General features: G+C 48.0%; 1 protein-coding gene and 1 pseudogene across 3 annotated transcripts in view; both read left to right on the forward strand.

The window, feature by feature from the left end:
• Positions 1-23570, forward strand: part of SAMHD1 (SAM and HD domain containing deoxynucleoside triphosphate triphosphohydrolase 1) — a 91515-nt gene that overhangs the window by 57745 nt on the left and 10200 nt on the right. For all 3 annotated transcript variants that reach the window (XM_090064177.1, XM_090064178.1, XM_090064179.1), the window contains 6 exons: positions 4206-4276; positions 9497-9652; positions 13138-13238; positions 13332-13440; positions 15013-15104; positions 17921-18036. In XM_090064177.1, the coding sequence (XP_089920303.1) occupies positions 4206-4276; positions 9497-9652; positions 13138-13238; positions 13332-13440; positions 15013-15104; positions 17921-18036 (645 nt within the window). The remainder of the gene's footprint in view (positions 1-4205; positions 4277-9496; positions 9653-13137; positions 13239-13331; positions 13441-15012; positions 15105-17920; positions 18037-23570) is intronic.
• LOC149856519 (uncharacterized) lies at positions 813-4192 on the forward strand (annotated as a pseudogene).

A 23570-nucleotide genomic window follows, 5' to 3' on the forward strand; every position in this document is an offset into this window, starting at 1 on the left:
TCCCCCTGCAGTTTCCTGCTTTTCCTGCACCTGATGAGTATCCCCCGGTCACAGGGCTTTCAGGGCCATTTCCCAGGGTCGCAGGCCTTTCCCGATGCTGTTCTGACTCTGGGAAAGAGGTCTCCACCCCTTTACTTTCGGTGATCCATGATACTCTCTGTGCTTTTGGCTTTGCCTGTTCTCCTTTCTACCCTCTTCATGAATGGCTGCTGCACCCTTTGGTTCTCTCAATGCCAACAGCTGCAGAGACCCAGTGAAATGAATGGCCCTCTTTGATTTCCTGTGCCAGAAAAAGCTGGATGTCATCTTTCTACAAGAAACACACACTGACGCAGCTAATCAAGCCAATTGGCATGCTGTGTGGAGAGACCTTTTCTACCTGGAAGCAATAGTGGGATTTGGGAAAGGTGCAGATCAGAGCCTTCTGCCAGCAATACACATTGCTCGCAACAAGTGAGCTCCACTGCCATGTCCAGGGGTTGGAGGAGGATGTAGCGTAGGTTGAGGCAGCCCTACGTGATGCTGGTGGTGATACGGGGCCATGAGCGATCGATACCTCCCAAGATTGGCGGGGGGAGCCTGCAAACACCAGCAGCAGTGTCAGTGGCGGGGCGGGGTGGGGGGAGCTGCCCGCAGATATCAGCAGTGGTGAGCATGGACCACCCGCAGAAGCCAATGGGAGCTTCAGTGACAGCCAGTCTCGAGGGGCACATGCCCCCCCATTACCTCTCCTATGCATGGCCTGTGCATGGGGCTCTCAAGAGCCTTAAGCTTCAAAAGAAGCACTTGCAGGAGCTGGCGGAGGGCGCAGCCCAAGATGCAAGGATTTGTGCCCGCTGCAAAGAGTTGGCAGAGGCTGATGCCCCAACCCAGTTCTTTTTCAACTTGGAAAAGCGATGGGCCCTGCAGAAAATCCTTGACCATCTCAAGACTCTGGATGGCCAGATACTCATGGATCCTGTTGAGATCCACTGTCATGCTATCTGTCATGAAGGCACTGTCACTGCCTTCTATCAGGACCTGTTTGCAGTGGAACCTCTCTGCCCTAGAGTCCACTAAGCACTTACACGATGGCCTCCCCAAACTGAACCCAGTCGCAGCCAGTGAACTTGAGTGAGAGCTGTCCCCAGAGGAACTCACGATTTCAGTGGGGAGCCTCACTGTAGGCAAAGCCCCAGGTCTCAGCAGCTTGCCCGTTGAGTTTTATAAGGCTTTGTGGCCCCTCCTTGACCCCTGCCTCTTGCAAATGTTTCATGAGAGCCTTCCTGATAAGATCCTGCCTGTCAGCTGTCACCAGTCAGTTCTCACCCTACAACAAAAGACAGGGTTCCTTGGCTGCATTAAGACCTGGTAGCCAGTATCCCTTCTGTGTGGCAACTACAAGATACTGGCCAAAGCCTTGCCCAATTGGCTGTGTGTTGTCATAGCCTTGGTCATTAGCCCTGAACAGAGCTATTGCTTGCTGGGTAGGACTATCCAGGACAATCTGGTCCTGCTTCTTGACCTGTTGACAGCCGCAGACCTCTTTGAACTTGGATGAGGAGAAAGCCTTTAACAGGGTCCAGTCGCTGGTCAACTGTCAGCATGCTTATGAGCATACTTCCTAAGCTTGCATTAACTGGCCCGAGAGCAATGCCGTACACCTCGGTGCTTGGACCAGTCATCCCTCCCCAGACCTACTTGGCGGCGTGAAGGCCTTAAAGCTCTGGGGATGTTGCTCGGCTCATGAGTTTTGCCACCCTGGAATTGGGAAGGCCTCAGTGAGGAGGCATGCCTGTGGTGGTGGCGCTTGCCCAATCTCCTGCCTTGGGCGGGTCCTCACTGTGAACAACTTGGCAGCTGCTACATTATGGCACCAGCATGCTGTGTTGGACCCCACCCCCAGATTTACTCAAACAGCTTCAAAGACTGCTGGTAGACTTATTCTGGATCGGACGTCATTGGCTTCCCCAAGCTGTTCTTTATCTGCCTATGGCTGAGGGAGGCCAAGGCTTGGTTGACCTGGCAAGTAGAGTGGCTGCTTTCTGCCTGCAGGCTCTCCAGAGATTCCTTTTATTGTGAAGACTGCCCTCCCTGCAGCAGCTGGCCTGTGTGTTTCTGTTTGACTGAGAACTCTTTCTCCTGGATCCTACCCTCCTGGACTGGGGCACCCTCCCGCCCTTTTACCGCAGTCTGACATGGGCCTGATGGGCTGCCTTCCACCTCCAATCCTGGGCCAGACATCTGCAATTTCCACAGTTGTTGCAGAAGCCACTTGTCTACAACCCGGCCCTGCAGTATAGGCCGTCGAGCCTCGGGTCTGATAGCTTCACTGACTCTCTCATGTAGTCGTGTACAGTCCAATTAAGCTACCTTCTCGATATGGACCGGTCAGACTGCCTGCCAGCCAAGGCTCTGGCTGCCTGCTTGGGCATGCATTCAGTCTGCTGCGAGGCCTGTTTCTTGGGGGACGTGCAAGCCACCCTCCCAGCAGAGGCAGCAGCTGCCATCAAGGAATACCTCCAAACGTGGGGGGATATCCTTGCCAGAGATGTCTTCGGAGAGCCCTTTCCACCACTGCTTGTTGTCTGGGCTGTCAATAATGATCTGGGTGGTGGGCCTGGCACCTTATTGACTCTTGCTGTGCATCCTGACAGCGATGCCGGGATTCACTTTGACATGCTTCCCCGGAAAGCCCTGTACACATGCGTCGTTTATCTCTGCCATGCTTGCATCCTTGGCACTTGACCTGACACGACATGGAGGTGGCACCTAGTGGCACCAGCAATCACACCAGCTCGCCCTGCGTGGCGCACGCTTTATAAGCTACCCATTGCCAAACAGACTAGCGACTTCCAGTGGTGGTTATTGCACGGAATACTGGCCACTGGCACTCTCGTCCGCCTCATGGACCCAACTGCATCTACAGCCTGTCCCTTTTGCTCAGGGGAGGTAGAAGAGAATTTATCCCATGCCTTCCTCAGGTGCCCCCAGCTGCTGCCACTCTTTGCTGCCCTTGGCACCTTGTTTAAGGCACTACAGTTGGACCTCTCAGAGACCACCTATTTGTTCTCTTTCCCATACCGGGCAGCAGTGTAGGGTGTCATCTGCCTGGCCAATTTTTTTGCTTGGTCAGGCTAAGATGGCCATCCTCAAGAGCCGCAGGAACCAGCTCACTGGGGCCGGCTCTGATGACACTCTGAGACTTTTTCAGTTCTTGGGCCAGACACCTGACACTGGAATTTGAACATGAGGTCCTCCAGCAGACAGTACCTACCTTCCAGGCATGTTGGGCCATTTAGGGGGTGCTCTGCAGCGTTGAGGGCATCCATTTAGTCCTCACACTGTGATATTGCTTGTCCCTTCCTGGGGTACCGGCAGGGGTCTGAGCAGACTGTTGTTGGACTAGCTGTATTGAGGTTTTTTTTAGATTGGGAGGGCAGGGCTTGCAGGCCATAGCCCTAGGCTCTGTTTGCTACATCTTGGCCCCTGCCTGGATTGTTACCCCCTTTTCCCCTTAATAAATCTTTATAAAAATTCAAAAAAGTCAAAAGTTTCTTTCTTTCTTTCTTTCTTTAGAGAATTTTGGGGAAGAAGCTAATTGGGAATAACTGACAAGTTGTTGGAGCAATTGTCTGGTAGTTTAAATGGCTGTTGGGCCACTGTCCATCTCTAAATTTTTACTTAGTTTTGTATAAATGATGGCTTCCTTGATGGTTCAGCTATTCCAGCCCATCTGGCTTCTGTGATTAAAATCTCAAAGTGTGAGCATTTGAAATGAAAATGGTGGAAAAATGCATATTCTATTATATTTCATTAAATTTCACTTTGCTAATCCACTACATAGCTGATATAGAACATTTAATTGTAATCTTGGCAGTTCCAAAATCCTGCACAGTGCAGAATATTAGAACTGAATTTAAAAAGTGATTCAGTAATTAGCCAGAATGCTGAGTTTTTCTGAATGCTTTGTAGAAAGTGTTTTAGGAGTCTTCATTTTCACTTGGACAAAATGACCTGAATTTAGTTCTATCTGACGGACAACTCCTTCAAAACTGCAGTCATTTATTCTTCCTGAAGTGTGTGCATTTGTACAGATATTGTATCCAAACCTAGTTCAGAGATGTTCAGAACATCAGGCCAGTTAAAAAAGAGGTTTAACATCCATGCATATATTTTTACTGGCAAACCTATCTCACAGTAAGTCTCTACACTTTGATTTTAAGGTCATGGACCATTTTCACACATGTTTGATGGAAGATTTATTCCACTTGTTCGCCCTGGGCTGAAATGGAAGGTAAGTATATTTTATAAAGAATAATATATTAACAAAAATAAGTTAACACAGCATTATTAAGGGAAGAATATTCTTAAATATATGGGGATCTGACATTGTCTGTTAAGAAATGCTACAGCAGATATCTAACTTCTTATAGAACAGAAAATAGACAGGTCTTAATCTTTCAAAAAAGTTCTCGACCACTTGTGCATGGCGACTCCCTTGTTCTGTCTCCTAATAGCCAAGCTGGGAGGTTTTGATTAAAATAATCTCTTTAAAATATTTATAGGATAACTTTTATCTAAAATCCAAATTTCCACAGGCATAAAACATCAACCTAAACACTTTTTTTTCTTTTCAGCTTTACAGATTTTATTACTAAAGCAAAGAAGTGTAATACAAAAATGGCTTGTAAAAGAATGACCCTTTTCCCAAAAAGTTTAAACCAATTCCCTATATTCCTAACAACTTTCATTGTACTATTATGTGACATGCAGAAAGTGAGAAAGGGAAGAACTGGTTTGTTCATAAAATATTTTAATTTATATGTAATAACCACCCTGCAAACAAGTTGACATTTACTAACTAGGAGAACATAAAATTTGCATTCCTTTAAAGCAGCCTGGTCCTCTGGGTAACACAGATATCTATCTGTTTCTGACTCTGACTTGCTATATAACCTTTGCAAAGTTGTTGATCATAGGAAAGTAAAGAAGGAAAGGACCTCATAAGGTCATTTGGTGCAGTCTCTTGCTCAAGGGAGGATCATCCCTGACTAAATCGTCACAGTTAAGTGTTTGTCTAATGAGCTCTTGAAAATTTCTAAGGATGAAGATTCAACGATTTCTGTAGATTCAATGCTTCACCACCCTCATAGTCACACCGTTCTTCCTCGTCTCCAAACTAAATTTCTCCTGCTTCAGTTTCAGGCCATTGACCCTTGTCCTGTCCTTTAAAGCCACAGCAAACAGTCTTAGCTCTATCCTCTTTATAATCACCTACCTGGTATTTGAAGACACTTATCAAAACTTGCCCGTCTCCCCTCTGCCCATCATCCTCTGTTCTCTAGACTAAATAGTTCTTGTTTTTTCAGTTTTATTTATTGTTTTCTGCTGCACTCTTTCAAATACATCCACATCTTTCTTTAAGTGTGCAGCCCAAAACTGTACACAGTATTCCAGGTGAGGCCTCACCAGTACCAAATAGAGCAGAAGAATCACTTCTTTTGTTCTTCAAGAGACGCTTCTATTAATACAATCCACTATGTTGTTGGCTTTTTTGTAACAAGACCACAATGTTGGCTCATATTGTGCTTATGATCCACTGTACCTGGATTCTTCAGTGCAGTACTGCAGCCAAGGCAATTGTTCCCCAGTCCTTACTTGTGCATGCAATTATTGCATCCCAGGTTTAGGACTTTGCACTTGTTCTTGCTGAATTTCATCCATTTGATTTTGGGCCATTTCTCCAGTGTATTCAGAATCCTAGCTTGATGCTTCAGAGTGGGTGCGCCTACACAAGGCATTTTACTTGAGATTAGAGTTAATTACTGTGCATTAAGTATCACCATCTACACATGCAGACACTTACTGTGCAGTAATTTGCTCTAATCGCAAGTACATTTGCTACCTGTAAATACAAGTAGCAAATTTACTCCTGATTACTTACTGCACAGTACAGCTTGTATAGATGGCCACCTGGGAGCAAATGTGCTCCTGGACAGCAGGGTGCAGGAGATTGCTCCCTGCCCCTAGGAGTTGCCTGCTGCTGAAGCAGGCTCCAGCATCAGAGCCTGGGCAGGGACAATGTTCCCCTGCCCTTGCAGCAGGAAGCTCCCAGTCCCCACTTCAAGATCATGATTGGGGAGTAGGAACTGGGAGATTCTTATCTCTCAGCTCTAGCTTCATGGTCACGGGGCCAGGGCTGGGAGCTAAGAATCTCCCAGCCTGGACCCCCATGATTGCTGAGCAGGGGTTGGGAGGTCCCTGCTGCATGGGCAGGGGGAAGTTGTCGCTACCCAGGTTCTGATGGTGAAACCCACCCTGGCAACAGGCAGCTCGTGGGGTCAGGGAGCGATGTCCCAGCCCCAACCAGGAGACAGCTTAGACCTCCCCCTGGCTGCTCCAGGGAACCAGTGCAGGACTGATTGGGATGGGAGCAGATTGCTCCCATAAGCAGCAAACCTGCTCCTGTGTCCATGTCCATGTAGACACCTGCCCGGGGTAGGTTTACTCTAGAGTAAATTACACTGGAGTATTTGTATCTGTAGATGTGCCCAGTGTCTGCAACTCCACCCAACTTTTGTCTACACAGCCTGTGGCAGGCCAGTAGGGGGCGCTTCTGCACTGTGCCACCTATCTCACTGCACCCATCCACCTGTCAAGCTTCAAGTGCCTGCCTGGGGTGCCTCATGTCTGGCCAAACCCCTTCGTGGAGCACACCCAGAAGCTTGGGGGTACCGCCGCCACCAACCAGGAGACCTGGTCTGTTTTTGGCCCTGTGCCCCCTGGGGTACACAAGCCTTGTAGACCTTGAGGGTGCTTGACCCACTGCAAAAGCTTGGGGTGCTTCCTCTAGCCTGAAGCACAAAAAGTAGCCTCTCTTAGTCAGCCAGACCAAGGGGGCATAAAGGCATACATCTTCCAACCAGTCCACCACAGTGACAGTGAAGAACTGTTCTGGTTACAGGTAAAAGGCTTGGGGAAAGCTGCAGGATAGAGAAGTATTACAGAATAACCCTAGAGCAAACAGTATGGCTAGTAGTCTTTGATTACACATCTATTTTACAGCAAGCTATGTATCTAGATAGGTTTCAGCAGTTTACTCACTTCAGTATCGAGAGAGAGAGAGAGCTGAAGTATTTCAGCTCCTGTGTGAGTTTTCATCATGGCTGCTCTGCTCCATCTCCTGGGCAGTTTTAGCTTATATAGACCTTTTGACATCACCTTTGGGGCCCAATGAAGGCCAGCAGTTGTTGACTGCTAGCCAACCAATTTGAAAAGCATCATCACTACCACGTGGAGTGAAAGAGGCTACTGGCCCTGGCTCCCCAGGCCATGAGGTCTCTGCTTAGAACAGAGAGGAAGATCCACCCCCCAGTCGCTGACTGGCTCCTGGGGCACATACCACCCCCTTCCCCCCAGACTCAGGAGGCACCAGTTGCCCATGAGCTATACCACAGTAATATGGTATACTGATTGTTAGGGCTGTAGGAAACAATTGTTTCATTTCGACGTCTGTTTCGCCATTTCAGACGGACAGTGTTTCGTTTCGTCCTTTTGTTTCATTTCAAAGCACTGTCCCATTTCGTTCTGTCGAAACTGCTTTGCTGTTTTTATGATTTTTGATGTTTCACCCATAGGTTATAACGGGGAATTATGAAAATGCCTAAAACCTTGTCATTTCTTGCCTGATTTGAATGAAAATTGCCTTCTGAGGGCGTGAAGCCTGCCAAGTTTCAAGGAGATAGGTACAGAGGTTTCTGGGAAACTGCACCTTAAACTGTTCAAAGCAGAAGTCCTGACGCTTGCTGGCAGTGGCAGGCTCCTTTCATCCAGTGCACAAATCCAGGGTTTGCGCCTCCAGGAGGGCTGCAGTCCAGGCCCCCGGATCTGCACATTGCTGCCTAGGACTGGCGCTGGGTGCAGCCCACAGCCAGCACCAGAGAAGATTGTGGCTGCTGCAGCCTGAGCCTCCTTTCGTCCAGCGCAAATCAGGGGCTTGCACCCCTGGGAGGAGTCTGGCACAGTCTGGCAGCCCTTCCAGGGGTGCGAGCCCCCAGATCTGTGCCACAGATGAGAGGAAGTTCAGACTGCTTCTCCCACCAGGGGCCGGCGCCCCCGGTCACCTCCCTGCTCAGCTACAGCCCCCCATTTGGCCCATGACTGGCTGTGGCCTACTCACCCCCCCACATACCTCCTGCCCGGCTCCAGCCTCCCTGCACACCCTCCGCCCAGCTCCAGCCTTCCCCGTAGCTTACCAGCAAGAGCTCTTGGCCTTGTGGCATAGCTCCCCTGCATGGCAGGGGCCAGCACGGCTTAGCCCCAGCTGCCTGGTATCCGCGGGGCCTCTGCCACAGTGCACTACATGGATACAGGGTGGCTGGGGCCGAGCTGCGCTGCCCCCTGCCATGCAGGGGGGCTGTGCTACAAGGCCAAGAGCGTAGCTGCTGCTGCTGGTAAGCTGCGGGGCTGGAACCAGGTTGGGGGCGAGCAAGGAGGGCACAGCCAGGCAGGGGGCATGTGTGAGGGGGCCACTGCTGCACAAGGAGCACACGGGAGGCTGCAGCCTGGTGGGCAGCAAGTGAGGGGGCTGCAGCTGGGAGGGAAGCGCATCGGGGGGCTGGGCAAGGGGTACATGGGGGGGGCTGCAGCCCAGCGGAAAGCACACAGGGAGCTGGAGCTGGGCAGGGGGCATGTGGGGGGGCTGCAGCCAGGCAGGGGGGCACGCAGGGGGGCCACAGCCCAGTAGGGAGCGCATGGGGGAGGCCGCAGCTGGCTGCTGCGCTAGTGAGAAGGCCACAGCTGGTTGCGGGCTGAGCGGGGGCTGTAGCTGAGCAGGAAGGTGAGCAGGGGGCGCTGGTCCATGGTGGGAGAGGCAGCCAGAGCCTCCTCTCATCCGGGGTGCAGATCCAGGGGCTTCCACCTCTGGGAGGGCTGCGGGGCTGTGCTGGACTCCTCCCCGGTGTGCGATCCCCCAGATGTGCATGCCAGATGAGAGGAGGCTCAGGCTGCCACCTGGGACCAGTGCTGGGCACAGCCCGCTCCCAGTGCCAGGGAAGATTGCTGCTGCTGGTCCCAGGCGGCAGCCTCCTCTCATCCAGTGCACAAATCCAGGAACCCGCATCCCTGGGAGGAGTCCAGCACAGCACCGCAGCCCTACTGGGGGTGCAGGTCCCCAGATCTGCGTGCAGGATGAGAGTAGGCTGCTGCTGCTGCCTGGGACCGGCACTAAAGCCAAGCAAACCTAGCTTCAAAACTCAAAATATTTCAAATCTTTCCAAACATTTCGAGTGCCCTTGTTTCATTTTGAAGCTGTTTTGAAGCATTTCTATTTTTTTGTTTTCAGCTCAGAACATGTCAAAACAGTTCCGAAATGAAACACTCAGCGAAATTTCACACAGCTCTACTGATTATAGTTCTGGAGTTATAATATCTTTGCAAAAAATGTCATGTCATGTATACACACACTCTTAAACTTTGTGTTTATAATGATAATATTTATACATACTTTCTGCAGCATGAAACTGCTTCTGTTCAGATGTTTGAACACCTGATTACTTCCAATGACCTAGGAAAAGTCATGGAAAACTATGGTCTTGTCTTGAGTGAAGATATGGACTTCATCAAGGAACAAATAGGAGGACCCATAGATGAAACAACATGCGAGAATCCAGTGAGTTAATATTCCACTTTTTGGAAGTTTTAAATATAAGATGCTGATGAGGAAAGGTTGAACTTTAGCTTGAAATCTTTGGGTGAAAAATGCAGTATTGCTTAGGTTGTAGGTAGCTGATGGTGGCTTCTGAAGAATTCAGAATTTAAGTACTGTCCTCCAAAGCTCAGAACTGAAGGCAAACAGACAGGGGCTAAGATGATTTTGGATTTTTACTGGGGACTTAAAAACTTGTCTGCTGAAGGAGCTAGATGGATAGAGGGAGTTGTATCATAGGGGAACACGGAAGTGATTTCAGGAGCCTGATGAATAGGTCACGAGGCTGAGATAGACAGAGGAGAGATGTAAAGCTTGAGTAGGGAAGATAAATAAGCAGGTGCAGAGTTACTACATGTAGTCAAATAGAAGGTGACCCTAATAAGACAGCCCACAAATAATTAGATACTATATATGGAACATTTATAAAACTGTTATAATTTTCCAGGTATAGAATCTAATTACTTGAGATTTGCCTTGAATTTGCCCCCCTTCCATTGCTACAACAGGGAAAATAAATTTGAGGGGGCTGGGGGAAGAGGTTGGTAGCTTCTTTGTGCTCTGCTTTCCCCCAGCTTTTTTCCCTGGCAGTCCCTTCCCTCTCTTACTGAATTGGGGAGCAAGTTTAAAAACAATAACATTGAAATTAAACATGGCTGTAGCAATTTACATATAGTACCCATACACTTAGTTCATCCAGAATTGATGCATGTTTCCTTTTTTTGAAACTGCTGCAAGTTTTAGCACATAAACACACTTTTGAGTAGCTTTGGTACATAGTACAAACTATGCATTATATTAGCCCAAAGCCAAAGGCTTGTGATTTACCACATAGTTCAATGTGCTGGGCCTCACCAGAGTCAACAGCATGTCAAGCAATGAGGCATTTATACAAGTGCTTCAAGAGTAAGGGGGGGGGCGTGCAGAGGGGCGCTTTAATTAGAGTGGGACTGAGAGCCACCGTAATTAAAGTGCCCAGAGTGTCACATGTCTCAGTGTCCCTGTGCTGAAAAATGGCAGCAGGGGCACTTTAACTAAAGATCGTTCAACAAGGGGATGCTGATACACATGATGCTTGGAGTCTGCTGGAGCATAGTAATTACCACACTCCAGCAGACTTGATTAATCGAGTCTGCTCTAATGCTCTGTAATTATAGCATGCCGGAGCATCCTGGCTGCATGTGTATAGGTGCCCATGGTAACCCCACAGCTCAGCACTGCTCAGTATGTGTGTGTACTCCAGATACCCTCCACAAAGGATTCATTTGCTGACTAGGCCCCGCTCATGACTGGAACCAGGTGTTCTTGCCAAGAGTCCTGGCTGGGATCCTCCAAAAATTTATATGCAGATGAGGTGCAGGGCAAACTGGTCTGGCTTCACCTCATGGAGGGTGGGGCCACACAAATCCTGTGTGCCAGGCTGAGAGAGGGGCTGACAGAGGGTTTCTGGGTAAACTGTTTGGGGCCCGAATTGGTGACGTTTGCCAGACATTTATGGATTGTTAAAAACAGGAATTGTGGGAAATGGTAAAGGAAGGCAGAGCTCAGCTGTGAGAATGAAGAAGTCAAAATACATGCTGTGGCCTGGCTCACCATGACTCCACCATTTAAGTGGAGTATATTAACTCGTCTTTGAGGTAGTTTCCAATGATGGGCTGTATTGTTTGTAGTCTTCTCTCTTTCTGATAGGGTCTCCTTAACTTTGTGGAAATGGGGGATTCCTTTTGTACTTTTCCCTTAGCTGCTTTTTGGCCTTTTGGCTAGGAACAAGCAAGGCAAGGGGGCATCTGAACTGCAAGACTTCTGGGCCTGGGACTTTAATATAGTATGCTACCCTAAAAAAACCCAAGGTTCCCATCAGCATGTGGGCCATGTGCTTTATATTCATGCTTCCTGGTAGCTGCATTTAATCAACTTAGTTGGTTTCTATTGCTGAGTACATTTTGGTTTTGGTGGCAGTTTAATGATAGCATATTTAGTGAGATTTCCTTGTATGAGCTTGTAAGATAGGAGTGACTCTTTTCCCCATGCCTTTGATACAATAACATGCAGAATGAGTAGAAGGAACTTGAAGGGTGAAATGTTGTAATGAAATGAGGCAAGAAATGATAATTCACAAATAGTAATCCCCACATCTCAGCTAGCTAGCTAAGTTTTATATTCTTTTACAGACTGAGAAAAGGGTATAAGAGTTTGAATAAAGCGTGCAAAAATACACACCTAGTGTTACAGCTAAGAATAGACTCCAAGCATTGTGATGCCATTACACTGTTCTATTTCAACCAGATTACTTCTTTTACCAAAAAATCTAAAATTTTTAGTTAGCAGTTTATTGCAACATTTAAAAAGTTTCTTAAACACAATGAATGGAAACTTACATCTTGACAGTTAAATGCAGTATAGAGCTAAAATACTCAGTTTTGTCGCAACAAACATTAGAATTTACAGATTACTTGTGGTGCTCAGCCCTAAGGTTTTTTGCTCTCAGGAGAAAAGACAAACTCTTTGCATTCAGTCTTCTTTCAGATTACATTTTCCACAATATTTCAAAGTTTTTCTATGGGTAATGCTTGGTAACCAAAGAATAACTTATTTACAAGAAATTCTATTTCCTTTGCAGATTGCATTATACAACTTGTATCACTTTGATTTGTGATGTTCAGTAGTGGTTAAATCTCTCAATGATGTTGGTGATAGAACAGTGCAAAGTTTTCTAAATAGTTCTGATATTGAACAATTAGACTGGAACATATGCTATCATCACCACAAATTTCTCTCCAGTAATTTAAGCAGTGGTACTCAACCTTTTTTCTACCAGGACCGATTCAATGGCCTGTCCTGCCCGAGTGCTCCTCACTCCTTACCCATTGCCTCCCACTGCCCCGCTCCAGCCCCTCAGTGTGTGGGGCAGGGGTTGGGGGGGACAGCATGGGGGGCCCCAAGCATCCCAGAACTCTGCCAGCCTGCAAGGGAAAAGCCAGTTTCCCACATTTTTCACGTTTAAAGGAGAATCCATTTTTAAAGTTTGTTTTTGACCCTTTCATGTATTCTTGTGACCCGTGGGCTGAGAAATGCTGAAGCTGCAGGTTTTAAACCATTTGTGTGCTTTTGTTAGTGTTGGGCTGATGTTGTAGCTGTGATGGTCCAGGACACATGTGAGAGGCAAGAATTTCTATGGGTGATATCTTTTATTGGACCAACTGCGTGGTTGGAATAGGCTTGTTGCACAGCCCCAGTTCTAAAATAATGTCATAGGTTTTGTTTCAGAAAGCTGATCTTACGTCTTTATTAGATATTTGGTAAATTGGTAGATTTGGTATACAGTTGCATGCAAAATTGAAATGTATTTCCATTGTCTTCAAAATGCATGATGACATGACTGCTGACCTTGTGTTACCTCATTCTCATTAGCTAGTTTCTAAGTTTTCTCTTCTCTTCCCCTCTGCAAGTGGCCTTATCGTGGTCGACCAAGGGAGAAAAGCTTCCTTTATGAGATAGTTGCTAACAAAAGAAATGGGATTGATGTTGACAAATGGGATTACTTTGCAAGGTAAATATCTTCCTGATTATGAAACAATTAGTTATGATGCTTTTACTGTTAATACACACTCATTGTTAAATGTGCTTTCTGGAATGTTTTTAGGGATTGTCATCACCTAGGAATCCAGAATAACTTTGATTATAAGCGCTTCCTTAAATTTGTGCGAGTCTGTGAAGTAAAAAGGCAGAAGTATATCTGTACGCGTGATAAGGTAATCTGTCTGCATGAGAACTGTCCTTTGGCAAATAACATCTTTTATGCAAGTTGAAAAACCTAGTTCTTAGTGTGCCTTGGGCTAGTACTGCTCAGTTGCTGCAACCTTGAAGTGGTGTTGATGAGCCTGGTAGATTGCTCTGCCTTTTTGGAAAGCAGCAAATATCCCTTGATTTCTAGAATGTAGAGGAAGGAAGGGAAGGCGTAGCTCGTTCCTGTTCCCATCAGAGTCTGGAATTAGTACTGGACATTGAGCTCAGTTGCCTGTCCTGCTGTCCCCACCTGGGGCTTTTGAAGCCTGGTGGGTGTGACCTGGTGCTGCATGAAGTGGTGCTACGCAAGGATCTCCTTGCCACTGCAAGCCCTGCTCTGCCCTGGAGAGGTGTCCCCTGCACAAGCAGCAGCAGCAGGGGTGGCAGCATGAGGTTGTGCCCCTCATTGCTGCTGCACGCGCAGGGGATGCGTCGTCAGATCAGCACAGATCTCACAGCAGCAAGGAGATCTCTGCTCAGTTCCCTGCAATGCCGAGTTACACCCACTGGGCTTCAGAGGCCCTGGGGACGGCAGGCAGCCCATGTCCTCCCCCACCCCATGTACAGATCTGGGGTGCATGGGTCTCCCCTGTCTCCCTGGGGAGCACCCCGCCCCTGAATTAGCTTCCTGTGGCCCTGTTCCGCTCCCTGCCTTGGCTCTGTGGCCATGGATTGCAGCCCCAGGCCCCAAAGACCATTCACCACCTGGCTGGACAACAGCCCCAGCTCCAGCTCTGCCCAGCTCCCTCCCTCCTTCCCTATGGAGAACTCAGTCCCCACCCCACAATTACAGGAGTTGCTCTTCAGGCTGCCTAGTGGTGCACATGGCACCCCTGCTTGACTGCCCTCTTCCCACTCTCTGCCAACCCCGTGTAGGCTGGTACTCTGCCAGCCTAGAGAGAGCTCTTTGCAAAACAGCAAAATCCGTGGGTTTCTTTCCTGAAATGAGAGACCCACATTTCCTTCGATAAAGGGGAAGTTTTTCCATGGGAAACAAAACCGAGATCCCTGTTGATCAGACAGTATTTTTAATCTATTACAGGAAGCAATAAAGTACAATTTTTGTAGTTCTGTTGGTATGCATCCAGGATGGTGGAAGCTCTAAAACATTTCTACTGTTCATTTTGAATCCAACATCAGAAAAATGTTATTGAAAATAAAGTTTTGGCTGTTAAAGTAAGATAGGAGCTTAGATTAAAGTAACTGCCATAGCTTAAAATAGACGTCCAGCAGAGAAACTTACTACATTTTCAGACTTTTCTTTTTCATGTTGCAGACAGCTTCCTAAAATAATAAATACATTAATAAAACATTGAATGTAGTAAGACTTCTTTTAGTTGGAAAAGGTATCTGTAAAGCTTACTTAAAGTAGTAAGTAGAGATAGAAGTTGTTTGTGAATTCATCAGTGGAGAAAGCTGCCACTTCCTTTGTATAGTGCACGCTGAATAGAAATTAATTGATTTGAATCCTTAACACTGTGAAACAGTCCGACTTAAATCATGGGGCAAATGAGACAGAACTTCATCTTTTGATTCAGGAGGTTGGAAATTTGTATGATATGTTCCATACAAGGAATTGCTTACACCGCAGAGCCTACCAGCACAAGGTTGGCAACATCATTGAAACAATGTAAGTAGTCATTCTGTATTTTGTTGATTTACATTGAATGGCTGAGATAAAAATGTTTTGCTTTCTTGAGAACACCAGCATCTACTTTTAAGTCTTTATAACAGGCAAAGAGAAAGTTTGTGCATTTTTACAGGATTCTAACTCTGCTTAATCTCATACTTTAGCCAGACTGCATTGATTCTCAACCAGAGTATCACAGGATCCTTTCAAGGATGCCATGGGGTGCCGCTCAGTGTTAGCATGGTTATGTGTGCAAATGTGATTCATGTGAAAAACCCAGAGATTTCAAATAGGAATTCATAATGTTAAAAACTTCCTGACCTGTTATTGTCTTTCCTTGTTCTTTAAAATATAAGATTATTTATCCATAGTTTTCTATTATTTTTCTGTAGTCAGAAATTGAGTGAAAACAAAGAACTGGCATTTTCCAAGGGCTGCCATGTGTCTCTTGAGGGGGTACCTTGTGTCTATAAAGGTTGAGAACCACTGCTGTAGAACCTTGTGCCTTTTCTTGTATATTACTTGTAATAAATTATTAAAAGTTCAACCTAAGCCCAACAAACTTTGAGCTGTACTCCTTCAACACTACTTTTCATTTATTTATTTATTTTCCTCTCTGCTTTAATGCTGTACTATATCCATTTGGAACATGTAACTAATCAGTGGGCGTGTCTGCACGAGTAAATGTTTCTAGATGAACGTACCTTGAGTAGGCGTCTACATGCACAGGCATTCGGGACCAGATTTGCTCCAACCTTGCTCTGCCCCCCTGCAGCTTCCAGGGGGACCTCCATGTTCCCCTTGGGTGTCAGGAGCAGGGAGCCAGGAGACAGTTGTCTCCTGGGTGGAGGGGCTGGGAGGTTGCTCCCTGCCCCTGAGAGCTGCCTGCTGCCAGCACAGACTTCGATGGCAGAACCTGGGCTGGGACAATGTCCCCCTGCTCCAGCATTAGCGAGCTCCTGGCCCTTGCTTCTCATTCGGGGGTAGGGGACTGGAAGAGAGCTGTGGTGGAGGGACAGGTCCCAGCCCCCTGCCCTGACCCACTAGTGGGGAAACTAGCAGCATTCCCCCAGCTGGGCAGGGAAATGCTGAAGCTGCAGGTTGTAAACCATGTATGTGCTTTTGTTAGTGTTGGACTGATGTTGTAGTTGTGATGGTCCAGGACACATGAGAGGGGCTGGGACCTGCCTCTCCCCCACAGCTCTTTCCAAGCCCTGTGTCTCCATTGCACGATTTGGAGACAGGGGTGGGAAAGAGCTGCGGGGTGGGACCTGTCGCAGACGGAGACAGTTCCCATCCAGCCCCGGGCTGCTCAGGGAAGTCTGCATGTGCAGCCTGGAGCTGGCTGGACCTGTCTGAAACAGGATAGTTCCCAGCCAGCTCCAGGATGCATGTGCATACTTCCCCGTGCAGCCCAGGGCTGGCTGGGTCTGGGGTAGATCCCAGCCAGCTCCAGGCTGGGTGAGAAACTCTCTCTATGCAGGGAGCTGCTGGCCCTGCCTTCATGATTGAAGCAGGGCTGAGAGATTGACCTTTGTCCCTGGGAGCTGCCTGCTGATGGGATGGGTTCCAGTGATGGAATCCAGGCTGGAACAATGTCCCCCTGCCCTGGCAGCAGGCAGTTCCCAGGGGCAGGGAATAATCTCCCATCACCTGCTTTGGTGATGGAACTGGGGCTAGGAACTCCGTGCTGCTGGGGCAAGGGGATATTGTCCCAGCTCAGGTTCTTTCACTGGAGTCTGCCCTGGCAGTAAGCAACTCCTGGAAGCAAGGAGCAATCTCCTGCCCCTTGCCCAGCTGACCAGGAACAAATTAGCTCCCAGTTGGCTGTCTACACATGTCTCACTGCGCAGTAACTACTCCGCAATTAATTTGCTACCTGCATTTGAAGATAGCAAATTAACTATGGAGTAAACCAATTTACTGCACAGTAAGCATCTCCATAGGTAGATGGTGACACTGCACAATAAATTGGTCTACTGCACAGTAGTGTCTCATGTAGATGCGCCTGTTTAGACGTAAATTGAAGAAAAGTCTAGCTTGCTTACAATGAGTTATTGAACTCTGTCTTTATACATTTATTTAAACTTCTATAGTCTGGCGGTGATTGTAACTTTGTTCTTAAAGCATGAAAAATGAAGGTAATAAGGACCTCCTTTTATACTGAAACCAGCTTAATGGCAGGTTGATGAAACCTAAATAATGAAGCAGGCTTTCTTTTTTATACTGCATGTTTATTGTGAAAAATGCAAGGTGTCCTTCAGCTGCTGTAATTTAGGAAGAACCTGACTGTTTTAGAAATGTTTCCTGCCACCTTCATTGAGTGAATGACTGTGTAAGCTCCTTCATTTTTGAAGTAAAGCATCATATATTTCATGAATCCTAAGTAACTAATTCATGCAGCTGTTTAATCACCAGGTGTCTTTTGGTGCATAATATAGCTGAATATATATCATTATCTTCCAGGCTACTGTACAGGAAGCTAAGCACTATAAAGCAGGTAACATGACTTAAAAGCAAGGCAGCAGACTTCTGTCTCTTTTTTTAATAGGTTTTTTAAAATGAAATTGCTCAGAAATAAGCAAGCTGGTTATGCTTTAATATATAGTTACACTGCAATTTAACCTTTGGTGACAAGAAATACGGTAGTACATTTAATTTTTTTTTTTGTCTTCTGGCTTAGAATACTTAGTGGTGAGAGGTTCTGTATTTTCAGTAGATTGAAGCTTTTTCCATTTCCTGACTCTTTAAAATCTAAGCAGACACTTCTTCAAAATGAATCTTTCCCTAATTGCATATCTCTTGTCTCTTAATAGGATTACAGATGCTTTCCTGAAAGCAGATCCCCACATTCAAATAGAGGGTTCAAACAGAAAATACTACAAGATTTCTACTGCAATGGAAGATATGGAAGCGTACTGTAAACTAACAGGTATGAGCTTTTAGTGGTGACTTGTTTAACTAGCTAAGATAACCTACTTATGAGGACAGGGACAATCCTTTTTTTGTTGTGCTTACACAGCGTGTAGCACAGCATGGTCCTTATCCTTGACTTCATACTCTTAATGCTCCTATAAAGTAATTAATAAGCGATGCATGATTTAATCACCATATATCTGGGCTATGACAATTTGTTAGACATGGAATTTCTGCTTGCTGGTCTGGTTGTAATTGGCCATTCTTCAAGGTGCGTTCATTTTCATTCTGTTGCTGGTATATAACAAAGATATTTTAGTTGAAAAGTGCACAACCGCCATTTTCTGCATGCTGATGTGCATTTCGCCACTTACACAACTGAGTGCAACACAGCACAGTGTGCGTCAGCTCATGTGTGGAGCAGGCTCCATTAATCAAGTGCGTCAGGGTACACAAAGGTATGTGTTTAAATGCCCTATAAGCCTGAACCTAAGGTGCAAGGCTCAAAGTGGCCCATATCCATAGCATCACAATAGAAGGAGCTCTGCAGGTGCATCATATGGGGAGATAAATTATATGTTTTATTTCTGTTGTTGTTTGGGGTTTGTGTTACATGGGATGACCGGATTGTGGCTGTAGGATAGGATTGGAGGACACACAGCAGGGTGACTGGGGCACTCTGGATTTCAAGCCCAGCAAAGCGACAAGGGGAATGAGGTAGGCTAAGTCTAAGAGGACCAAGGCCTATGCATAAGCACAGTGAGGCAGGGCCAGGGACCCAACAGAGGAAGAAAGAGAGTGACAGAGGCCAGGGATGCATGCTGTTCTGTTGATCTGTGGGCTTGGAACCTGGCGTGCACAGTCCTGGAGGAGAGCTTAGAAGGGCAAGTGCCCTGAAGGGAGGCCCGACTGGAACAGGCAAAAGCAAGGGCCTGGAGGGACAGGAGCCCCTGAAAGGTGGCACAGGCAAGGCTCAGGCCAAGGGACCAATGCTTGAACAAGGTGACAAGAGTTAGAAGGGATCACAGGGGGAGTGCCTTGGAGACACTCTGTATTGTGAGGGGCTAAGGCCCATATAGAGCTCTACCGGGGTACAGGACCTGGTGGGTATCTAGAGCTAAAGCCTAGGGAGAGGGGCTGAGGCCTGGAAGATCCAGCAGGGCCAGAGGGAGAGAGAACTGGGCTACCGGAGCTCAAGCAAGAGCAAGAGAGCCCTGTTTCAGTTTGTGACAGGGGGCTGTCTTAAGGCCAGTCATGACATCAGCCCGCCCACCTGTCTACAGTAATCTGCCCACCTGACTCACCTGCCATGCCTTTGTTGTAACTAAATAGTTGTTCCTAGGTGGGAGGCTGCCCATTTAATGCCCTGATGCCAAGGGCGTAATACATGGCTCCAAACCATCCCTGTAATGTGTCCCATGCCTTTCAGATGGCATCACGTACAGGTGACAATTCTCTTGGCCCCTTACCGGGCTGAACTCAGTCCTGTGCTGAGCCTCTCTCATACTGCCCCCAGCAGGGTCTCACTCACTCTGCCCCTTTCTTGTGCCTCAGTCACACTGTCCTACTCTGTATAGCCCTTTCTGACCACCTAGGCCTCCCTACTTCATAAAGCCCTCCAGGCTTCATCTCATGCAGTCTTGGTTCTGGCCCCTCGCAGAGCTTCAGGCAGCCCAATTCAGGCCCTACTGTATGATGAGGTGTCAGGTCTACTGCCCCACACACTGGGCTGATTCCGGCCCCTGGCCCTCTCTGGCCTTCGGTGTCTTAAATTTGGCCTATGGCGCACTCAAGCCTCAGGTGTCTGTCAGTGTGCCTGGACCTCTAACCCAGCCTCACACTAGGTCTCGTACTTATTCAGGCCTCTCTCTAGGCCTCACTCTCTCCGGCGTTGGGCCTCAGGCCATCCTGGTTCCCCTGCTGTCACTCAAGCCTGGTGCTTTTCTGTCAGGGTATGCTCCCCCTAGCCTTTCCCCTCCACAGAGTCACCCAAAAGGCAGTGGCGGCTGAGGCTTTCAAGTCCCCCATACTCACCTTTCACTAGGGAGGCACAGGTGTGACATTTCCTGGAGATTGCCCCACCGCAGGCAGCCCCACCACACCATCCAACCCCAGCAGGGTGTAGTTTCAGATCATGCGCCAGGGCCACTGCTGGCCTACCTGCTCTGGTCTTTCTCCACCCCTCTGGGCTCTGATGTTCTTGCAGGTCTGCTCACGCCTGGGCACTCTATTCCAGCCTCCACCTTATCACTTAACCATCGGTCACTGGCTCCCGACTCTCTCTCAGACCTCTTAGAGGATACCTCCCATCAGGTAGCTGAGCTTCAACCTCCATTATTCCTGCTGCCCCCTGCTGTCCCACACTGCTTGGGGGGGTGCTCTGCCATGAGCCCCAGAAGCCCCAGTGACCACTGCAGCAGCTGATGAGTCGGGGCTTTTTTTTCCTTTTCTTTTTTTTAAGAACCAGGAGCTGGGGCCAAGCGGGGCAGCCAAGGTGGGGGGTTGCTGGGAGAGAGGTTGGAGGGTGCTCAGGGGGACTGGGGGAGCAGGCTGGCGATGGGGTCTGGCAGGGCTCCCCCCCACGGTGCCCTCCCTCGGCTCCCCCCTCCGCCGCCCCCTATTTACCAGCACAGGGCAGTCCCTGTGGCAGTGAATAGGGACTGCCCGAATCTCTGAAGTTCTCCAAATCTTTTCCGAATCAATTCCGACCTTTTTATTGGTCTCCTGATTTGATTTGGAGATTCGGCCATCGAATCGGGCTGAATCTCCTCTAAATCGAATTGGCACCCGAAGCTTCGAACAGCCCTATCAAGCAGCTTTTGCAGTTATTGAGAACATGTTCTAATACTGAAAATCTGTAGTAATGGGAGACCCTAGCCTCCTTACTAGAGAGTATGAATGAAAAAGGAGAACTGTTTGTGAGCTGAGAGCCCTGTGGAGTACTGCTTTGTGCCAGAGGGCTAGTGAACTGCTGAGGGCACAAGCCTTGGGAACCACTAGGGTCTGAGGGAGCCAGTTAGGGTTGAGAAGCCTGTGAAACTGATGATTGGGTGGGCCTGAACAGGCATGGCCCTGTGACGTCAACATAGACGGAGAGACACCTAAGGATTGAACTGAGGGCCTACTCCTTAATAATCATTACCGTTGAAGGCATAGCAGGAAAGAGACAAATTAGGCCACTGGGATGTTGGGAGGGTTGGCAGGCAAGAGCTAAACACTGAGAGACAGTAAACTACCCCAGGATACCTGGGACCTGCTATTTCTCCACAGTAAAAGCATGAGAGGGTTTTATGCTTATTTTGGTAGAGCAGTGTTTTGATTGTTTAAATCAACTCCTCCAGTCTCAAACTAGGTCATTGTTTGTGAATTGCCACAGGTGTAACATAAAGGCAAGAAGTCAAAGAAGATACTTGCCTTAGACCACAGGTATCAAACATAAGGCCCAGGAGGCAGATCTGGTCCTTGAAGCCATATGATCTGGTTCATGGGTCTTGGATTGACCCCATGCACTGCATGCCAGTGCTGGCACTGGGTTTGTGCTGCATGCAGTGTGTGGGCTGTACCTGGTATTGCATGCAGCACATGGATCTGGAGTGTGGGATACATGTGTGCCCTGCCAGACAGGTCCTGTGGGCTGGCTCCAGTGTGCACAGATAGCCGAGCCCTGGAACCAGCAGTGTGTGCCCCATCCCTGCCCCCATACTGCATGCAGCACTGGGTTGAGCCTGCATGCTACATGCAGCACAAACCCTGAAGCAGAGCCAGTGCATACTGCATGCAGCATATGGACTGGATCTGGCACCAGGGATGTTGCATGCAGCACAAGGGGTCGTTTCTGATCTGGCCTGCAGACCAGTTCAGTGATCCTCAACCAGCCCAGTTTTACACTCCTGTCTTAAAGTAACTAATTAAAGAGGTATTCTTTATTTGTTCCATGACCTACTCAAATTCCTTGCCATTATGGAGTATTGGTGGAAGAAGAAAAGGAGGAATAGCTCTCCAACTCTTTTTGGACTCAGGAAGAAGGAAGCTTAAGGACCATTGGAGTTTAGGCATAGCCCCTGACAGACGAACTACTAGTCAAACTTGAGTATATCAGTGGTTCAGCATATTTGGCCAACACATCTTAAACCACGATTACTGTATGATAGCTGCCCATTTACTTCCCATGCTGCTTTGAAAACACTTCCAGTAACAATTTTTATCTTGTGCTATTTTGTATTAATTCTGGGACCCTTCTTAAGAGACCCGCTGCTGTTTGAGAGACAGAGAAGGATTTTATTCTCTAGCATCCATTGTTGGAGATATAAAGTACTTGTATTATATGCAGGTATTTCACTATTACATGCAGGTCTCTTCATGCCTTAAATAAGGAGTGTAAAACTCACCTGACCTTGTGGGCTGAATGAGTGGCCTTGGGCCTTGGACTTACACCCTATAGAGAGTGGCTGAACCTGCCACTACAGCCCATGGTGTTTGCGCAGCCTGCAGCACATGGGATGGACCTGGCACTGCAGGCACCACATAGGCCACACTCGACACCCTGTGCTGTGTGCATCCTGCACACCATGGGCACTGCGTGGCCCCTGCTGGCTTGGGGACCATGTGCAGAGAAATCCCTGAGGCTAGCATCTGCGGCACGGGGATGGACTTCCTACATGCACTGCATACAACATGGGGCACACACTCCATGTAGCACCCAACTGAATGGCCCGCATGCTGGCTCCAAGTCCAGCAGGGCACTGCATGGAGTGTGTGTCCTTTGCTGGCCCTCTGTGCCACGTGTAGTGCGCATAGCCGGTCCATCCCCTGCACCATATATACTATGTGCCAGCCCTGGGGCTCAGTGTGTATGCAGCCCCCAGGGCCAACACAGGGCATGTGCTTCCTGCAGTACATGGGGTAGACCCAGCACTGCACATGGCATAGGGACCCTGAGGCACAGGCTGCATGTGGTTCTCCAGACTGACCTCCTGTGCTACCTGCAGCATGTGTGGTGCAGCATCCTGCCCAGTGGTGATGTGTAAAGGGACCATGGGGGACCCCCCGACCCCAGTCAGCATGATTGGCCACAAGGGAACTACTCCTGTCCAGTCGCTCACTGGTCGCTGTGGGGGGCATGTGCCTCCCCTGACTAAGGTGGCACCAGTCACTCAAGATCCAGCCCTTGCATGGCATGCTGCATGCAGACCCAGGGCCAGCACATGGAATCAGTTTAGTGACCCAGGGGCCAAATCAAATGGTTCCATGAGTCCTATGTTTGACACTCCTGCCTTAAATGAAGAAAACAGGATACAGTCTTGTGCTAATCCACTGTTGTTGGGATATGGAACTCTCTACTATATATTGAATGAATGAATTAGAAAAGGCTGTAACTAGTGAAAGAGGTGTCAGTTGCAAACCTGTTAATCTCATCCTCAGGGATGGGAGGTCAGCATATCTTTTAATCTTTATTTTGAACATTGTGTATAAGAAATTTTAAAATGATTTTGTTAGTGTATTGGGTCACTCGTTGAAAATGGCTTGGATTTTTTTTTCCTGAGTTAAGTT

This window comes from Crocodylus siamensis, chromosome 10 (genome assembly GCF_052110815.1).
Source record: "Crocodylus siamensis isolate JL-2025a chromosome 10, ASM5211081v1, whole genome shotgun sequence".
NCBI lineage: Eukaryota > Metazoa > Chordata > Crocodylia > Crocodylidae > Crocodylus > Crocodylus siamensis.